Source organism: Adiantum capillus-veneris, chromosome 5 (genome assembly GCF_014529385.1).
Source record: "Adiantum capillus-veneris isolate H3 chromosome 5, ASM1452938v2, whole genome shotgun sequence".
NCBI lineage: Eukaryota > Viridiplantae > Streptophyta > Polypodiopsida > Polypodiales > Pteridaceae > Adiantum > Adiantum capillus-veneris.
The window spans coordinates 159,358,651-159,365,745 of record NC_140935.1 but is presented as its reverse complement, the minus strand read 5'-3'; the positions used below and the strand labels follow the sequence as shown (position 1 = coordinate 159,365,745).

General features: G+C 42.9%; 1 protein-coding gene and 1 long non-coding RNA gene across 2 annotated transcripts; one reads left to right on the top strand and one right to left on the bottom strand.

Annotated features, from left to right (window-relative positions):
- Positions 1 to 1,524: 1,524 nt before the first annotated feature.
- On the bottom strand, positions 1,525 to 3,564 carry LOC147458416 (uncharacterized). The gene is made up of 2 exons (XR_015188026.1): positions 3,297 to 3,564; positions 1,525 to 1,699 (listed from the first exon to the last, which is right to left on the bottom strand). It is a non-coding gene; the product is annotated as an uncharacterized LOC147458416 (long non-coding RNA).
- Positions 3,565 to 3,963: 399 nt separating this feature from the next.
- Positions 3,964 to 5,053, top strand: LOC147458415 (uncharacterized). The gene is made up of 2 exons (XM_086511844.1): positions 3,964 to 4,588; positions 4,665 to 5,053. Exon 1 carries the CDS (start codon positions 4,023 to 4,025, stop codon positions 4,563 to 4,565), a length of 543 nt encoding a protein of 180 aa, XP_086367970.1. The 5' UTR covers positions 3,964 to 4,022; the 3' UTR covers positions 4,566 to 4,588; positions 4,665 to 5,053.
- The last annotated feature ends 2,042 nt before the right edge of the window (positions 5,054 to 7,095 follow it).

The following is a 7,095-nucleotide window of genomic DNA, read 5'->3' as shown; positions in this document are numbered from 1 at the left end:
TGGCTCATCTCTTTGGAGCCGTCAGTTCCTCTCTGGATGGGGACCTTCACGCGACTAGAGGTCCTCATAGCAGTGAGGGCCAGCTTAGACTCAAGCTCTTACTTGTTCTTTGAGGTATAGAGAGAGGGTCGTCTCCTCAACGTCCCTTCTGAGGCACCCGAGGTGGTTGAGTGCTGCTTCTAAAGGATTTGATTGGTGGCATCAGTGGGCAGACGTGTGTCATCGACGTCGACCCTACTACGCTAGAGATAGGACATTGGTGGCTTTGGGCATGGCTCTAACATGACTACAGTGGAACCCAGGGGAGTAGCGAGACCCCTTTGTGCCATCTGACTACCCTGGGACCCCCTTTTTTCAGTACACAACTTGGTTGGGGCGACACATACTGACAGCTCGGAGAGAGGCTCGACCTGCTACAGTGGCCCATTGGCAGGAGGAGGGCCTCGCGATAGAGTTTCTAACAGACTTTTGGGAGCGGTTATGGGACAGCCAACAGCCGAGGAGAGTTACCTTGTTCCAGTGGCTGGTGACACATAGAGCGACTACAGTTGGGAGTTGGTTGGTGCACAGTGGCCTCTTGGCAGCATGTGGAGCTTAGGGCCATCCACTTGAGACACAACGACATTATGGGATTGCCCCATGGCACCGCATGTGTGGCTTCGGGTCCTGCAACTAATGTCTGGGCTATCCTCTGTTCGTCTCTGTATACTTTTGGGTGTTATTGCCTAGTCCACCCTTTCAAGCTCAGCACTACGCTTCAAGATGGCTTCAGTCAGCAGGATGATTCATGTGATACAGAATGGCAGACCTACTCTACAACCAGCCACAGAGATCATCCCTCAAGAGTGGAGGAGGGAGAGAGAGAGAGAGAGGTGCTGGGAGCTCATATGCGGCATGACACTTTGGTTCATTTGGCGAGCCTGCTGCTTTCACATTTTTGAGGCGCGCCCTGTCCCTCCGGTGGAAAATGTTCGCAACTTTTGGCTAGAGCTTGTCCACACACTCAGGGACCAGTTCGAGCGGCTCCAAGGTAGCTCTGACCGCATGCGTGAGCATTGAGAGGCTTTTCTGAAATTGTGGCAGCTAGGACCATTCTTCACCATGGTTCAGAGCGTGCCTTGATGGCAGTACCAAACCACCAGTGTGTCTCTTCCCCCCACCTATGTCCTAATTTACCCATTGTGTATACCTTGTTTTTTCATTGGGAGAGTCTCCCCATTTGCTGATGTAGCCCTCTGTTTTAGGGGTAGTTTATAGCCCATTAGGCAGGTTTGTTAACTAATGATTAAAAAAATCCAAGAAAAAAACTCGTGACCGGTGTGTGTGTGTGTGTGTGTGTGTGTGTGTGTGTGTGTGTGTGTGTGTGTGTGTGTGTGTGTGTGTGTGTGTGTGTGTGTGTGTGTGTGTGTGTGTGTGTGTGTGTGTGTGTGTGTGTGTGTGTGTAGCTGTTTAAATCTTAACTAATAAGACATAATTGAATTTTTACATTCAAAAGACAGCTGGCCAAGGAAAAATGAACTGATATGTACAAAAATAACTCAGTATTAGAATTATTCAGGTACAATGATTGTAGGAAAGAGATCCTCTTTCAGTAAGACTAGAAGTAAAAGAACTTCCCCGTTCCTCAGTGAGTAATTCATTACAGAAAGGTTGCTTGCCAAAGAAAAGAAAGCCATCCAAGATAAAATAGAGTCCTTACCTGCATCCATCCAAACAAGACAACAGTTCTGTTAGCCTTGGATGTGTTTTACAGGTATCAATGGACTATATCAGTTGTTATCCATGTCCATCTTATAGGTTTTAATTACTTTAGACAAGCTAGTTTATTCATTTGGTATGTTAGCAGTCTTTTATATTACTTTATAGACTATGGTGAAGTCCATCAAAAAGTAAGACCAAGAGCCACCGCTCAGTGGCTATGCATAAAGAAGCAACCATATACTTACCTTTACAATCAGTAGAACCCATGGTACCAAAGGTACTTTTTTAGATACAGAGATGCGAAATCCGACATCTTTTTGTTAACCAGATGTTAAAGATGATGGTGGTGATTACCTCGTTTTTTTAAACAACCAATAAGACAGCAATGTAGCTAGTAAAGAGAGTAGCAAGACTCCCCCCTTTTTTGAACCTCATCATTTTTTTGCCAAAAAAGCTTGGAAGCTATACCCAAGCCAAAACATCCTCGGCTATATACTTACCTTCTTATCCAAAAAGTCATTATCGATTATCAAGAATAGTAGTGTCCGGCCATACCAACTATAGCCTATTTCCAAAGCCAAAAGAATGAGTTGTTGTATACTTACCTTCACAAAATGCCAGGTTATCATGATATGTAGTGTCCGGCTTAATATGAGCTCCCAATTATGATAAGCAACCAGTTAATCACAAAAGAACCCACTGTTTTCGAGACCTGTCAGATAATTAGATACCTTTATCTGCTTAGAAAAGACCAGTAACCACATCAACAAGAACCAGCTGCTTTCGCCATAGTCAGATCCAAGTGGCCCATTGGCCATCACCCCTTGTAGCCAATATTTATACAGTAGGGACACAGTGACGGTCCGCATTTTAAATACATAACCAATTGTAGCCTGAGCGTCCATCAAGCCACCCATCATACTCACCACCATATACACCACATACACAAACTGCCATACATGCACAAAAAGTTTTATGTGGAGGTGAAGTATTGCAGCGGTCAATTCTCTGCGCCCTTTACATTGTACTGAGGCCACCCCCATTTTTTTATGCAGACAATGATAGATGAGCATTTTTTATGTACAAGACCCACGGCCAGCCATAATGAAAACAACCAGTCAAGCTCATAGCTATATGAACCTGCAACAATTTACAAGAATCGACATAGCCTATAGTAAGCCACAGAGGCGACCCAACCAGTCCAAGGTCAAGAGTAGTTTTTATACAAAGCAAGGATGCACCATTCCTAGTTTTACCATATCAAGCCCTTGAACAGAAAATACCATTTGCGCAAATTTTGCAAGAATATCATAGCCAAAAAAACCTACACAGTATGCGTGCTTTTAACCAGCAAAAGGTAGGACTACCTTCCTTCTAAAACCTTTAGTATGTGTAAAAATAGTGCAGTAAAACAGTAAACTCAGCATAGGTAGGATTGAACACCTGAGTCACCTCCGAGGAGAGCTCCATTCTCCTTGGTAGTAGAAAGTAGATAGGAGGTGTTTCACAAAATAACTCAACACACCCACAATAGCTAAGTGAGGGGCAGAGATGCGCCCTCACCTGTTTTTATAGCAGGAGAAGGCAAGTCTTACCTGTGTGCAGTGTCACGGTATCGAGAAAGGAAGGCCACGCTCCACCATGAGTGTGAGATACAGCATCGAGCAGCACGCCCATGGCTTTCAATGGGGATCGACAGTCAGGGGGGAGGAAGGCTGCCTTCACTACTCCCTAAGAGCAGTAGACATTGATCACGCTCGACAGAGCATCATCATTCAATAAAGGGTTTGGCCCCCGATAGTAGTGGTTCAAATAAAAAATCAATTTCTTAAGTTTTAGACCTAGTATGGTCCAGGCAGAAGGAGCCTTAAAAAAAAGGGGGGGAGAGGGGGGGGGGGGGGGGGGGGGGGGGGGGGGGGGGGTTTGTTTTTCTTTTTGGAAGTTTTTTTTGAACAAATATAACTCATGAACAGTATACAAGTGTGTGTGTGTGTGTGTGTGTGTGTGTGTGTGAGAGAGAGAGAGAGAGAGAGGACTAACCGCCTCACACAAAACACTTTTCTAACCTCTCCCATCAATTGGCAGTTCTATATGTAACTAGTGAGCCAAAACGGGTATTGGTCCACTTGGCTCAATTCTGACCATAGAATTGACTATCAACAGCTTTTCAAGACGTGTAACTTCTGAGTTGCTTTTGCTTTTCCTGAAAAATGCTTTCTAGTGCGCCTATATTATTTATACATAAAGGCAGACGAGACGAGAGAGAGAGAGAGAGAGAGAGAGAGAGAGAGAGAGAGACCGTCCTGCAATTACGCAGAAAAATGGTTATGAAAGGGATGGGTGATGATCAGGAAGAAGCAAGTAGCAGTAGTATCGCCTGCAGTTCGACGTCGGGGTGCGGCGCGTGCGATCACTGTGGGCGACAGATATCGTTGGCAAATTTGGAGTTGCATGCCATGCATTGCAAGCGCTATTTGGAAAGCTGCAAGTTGTGTGGAGACATGATTCCCAGAAGGCGTGCGCAGGAGCATTACCAAAGTGAGCACGCTCCGCTCAAGTGCTCGCTCTGCGCAGAAGCCTTTGAGCCCCCCCTTCTTGCAAAGCATGAGAAGGAGCAATGCCCACGCCGGATGGTGGCCTGTAGTTTTTGCAGCTTCCCCGTGCATGCCGTCGACTTGGCTGGCCATGCTGAGCCCTGTGGAAACCGAACCGAGCTGTGCATCGCATGTAACAAATACGTGAGATTGCGTGACAAAATTGCACATGATTTACAACATCACACTCGTATCAATCACGGCCAGCTGGATCACAGTACTGTTGATGACGTCGAGCCCTTCTTGAAGAAATTAAAAGTTGGTTGTTGATCACCCCTTCCAAAAGAACATAGGTAGAAATTATACCATATCATGTATCTCCCTACTACATTCCCCGCGCTGATGGGTTTTTTTTTTTTTGTTGTTAAGAACATAGGTAGGGCCTTTACAAGCTGTGCTCAATCAGTTTTACAAGCTGTGCTCAATCAGTGTTACCAACTTCTCCATTGGGGAAATTGTTCCCTCACTACTATGGCCCCTAATTGGAGGTGACATGTGCATAGCAATGTTTGGTTGTAATTTGGGTGCAATTTCAGAAGGAATGTGCGGTTGTAGATACATAGATATGTGTAAAGTTCTCTTACTACCTACCTCATGCTGATGGTATAAAAATAAAATGAGTGCTTGTATATTTCCCAAAATTCTAGCTGCACTTCAAGCTTTCTTAACTAGAAGAAACCAGTAACATTTTACACCTTTTAGTGTAAAAATTGTGGGAAAAACGGACAAAGAATTTTCCATGTCTTTTGGTCAAGGAGTTCATCATTCATACTCCATGAATTTTTATTTTATATGATGGAGATCTCTCTTTTCTCTATGTTGTTATGTTCTTCATCCTTCTCCATACGGAGATTTCTCTTTTCTTTATGTTGTTACCTTCATCATCCTTTTCCATACTATGGCATCGAATAAATATTAAAATAGCCTACACCAACACAAGAAAAAATTGTGCTTATAAGCTCAAAGAGCTAGCATACTACTCTGAATAAAACGAGTTCATTAAGGATTGATGTAGGAACCGCATATGTACTAGAGAATATGAGAGCATTCATGAGAATTTCATCATAGTAAAGATCTGTACTTTGGCTTGACTTTAATGTTGCATCTATTTTTTTTAATTAAATATTTTTTATTGAGAGATAAGTTGTACTCGTATTGATAGGTCCATTGTCCGATTAGTAATTACATTCATAAACATTGAAAGGGATGTAACCATATGGGAATTTCACAATGTGTATACTAGTGTAACAACTACTTGACCTACTTTACCTAGCTACAATACTCATGAAGAGTATATCTACGGTGAAGGTGCCTCTTCTCAATTGATCCTACTCAATGTTCAATCTACAATCAATAAAGAAAGCGTTGGTTCTCATCAATCAAGCATGGATTTCACAAAGAAGTACATGCACATCCAAAGAAGAGCACACATTGAAGTTGTACAGAGATCACTTCTTTCTATGCACACACATGCATGCACCATTAGGAAAAATATGAGCCCCAAAAGGACTTTATAAGAGCAACCAATCATATTTCAGTCAACAATATGTTAGGAATTGGATCGTGCTAGCTATGGTGGATGAAAGAGAAACATGGTGCAAGTGTGTGAGTGTGTGTAAGCAAAGTTATCACTCAAGTGAATTAGGTTCTAAGATAGAATTAGCTTGGACTCATAAACACAATCTTGAGTATTGACTTAGCTTAGCACAAGCTCACCATAGACAAGCATGTAGTGCAAAATGAAGTTGTTTATTGATTCAAGAAATGAGCTTTAAGTAGCTCTACAGCTTTGCTCCACAGTATGTGGGATAAATCCACTCTCCTCTCCTTGACTCACACCTTAGGACAAAGCTCACACTTTACAATCCTCCCCTTCAGTTTTGTACTAAGACAAGATACTGAAGATGCATGATCCACACAGGCTAACAAAATCCACATAGGATGGTGATATCCACACAAGAAAATAAAGTCCACAAAAGATGGTGATATCCACACAGGATGGTAAAAATCCACACAAGAAATATTCACAAAGGATGGTGATGTCCACACAGGATGATAAGCTAGTATCCACACAAGAAAAAGTCCTCCCTACAAGTAGAGAATCTGCATCTTCAAAATGGGTCTTCACAAACGCTACCTTTGTCTTCATCCTTTTTGTCTTCTACTATGTGAGTTGATCCTCTGTCAGGTCTCTCGCCTTCGTTGCTTCCGTTGTTGCTTCTACTACTACTTTCTCCACTGCTACTACCTCTACTTGAGTAGCACCGAGAAGGAGGGTGTCCCTTCCTACCACATTTGTTGCAAGGTTTGTTTGTGTAGTAATCTTTCGCTACGTGTCCCATTCTTCCACATTCATAACACTTTCGTCCGTTTGTTGATGTTGATGGCGAATATCTTCCCCTTGAAGATGTTGCGATGAAAACTCCTCCTGAAGGGGTAAGTGGACCTCTTTGCTTTCTTTCTTCTGCTTGGACTGAGTTGATTACATCTTGAAATGGTGGTGCTGGTTCTTTTTCTTCAAGAATTGTGACTAAGTGGTCATAAGAAGGTGGAAGTGCACTTAATAGTATGGCCACTTTGTCATCTTCTGGTACTTCAACTTGGATGTAAGTGAGCTGTGTGACAATGCTCTTAAGCATGTTCACTAAGCTAGCAATATCCTCCCCTTTAATCATAGTAACTTTGTAAAGCTGTCTTTTAAGACTAACTTTGCTTCTTTTGGCCCTAGCTCCAAAATTACTTTCTAGGACATGCCAGGCTTCATGTGCATGCTTACATTCATCTATGAAATGCACATAGT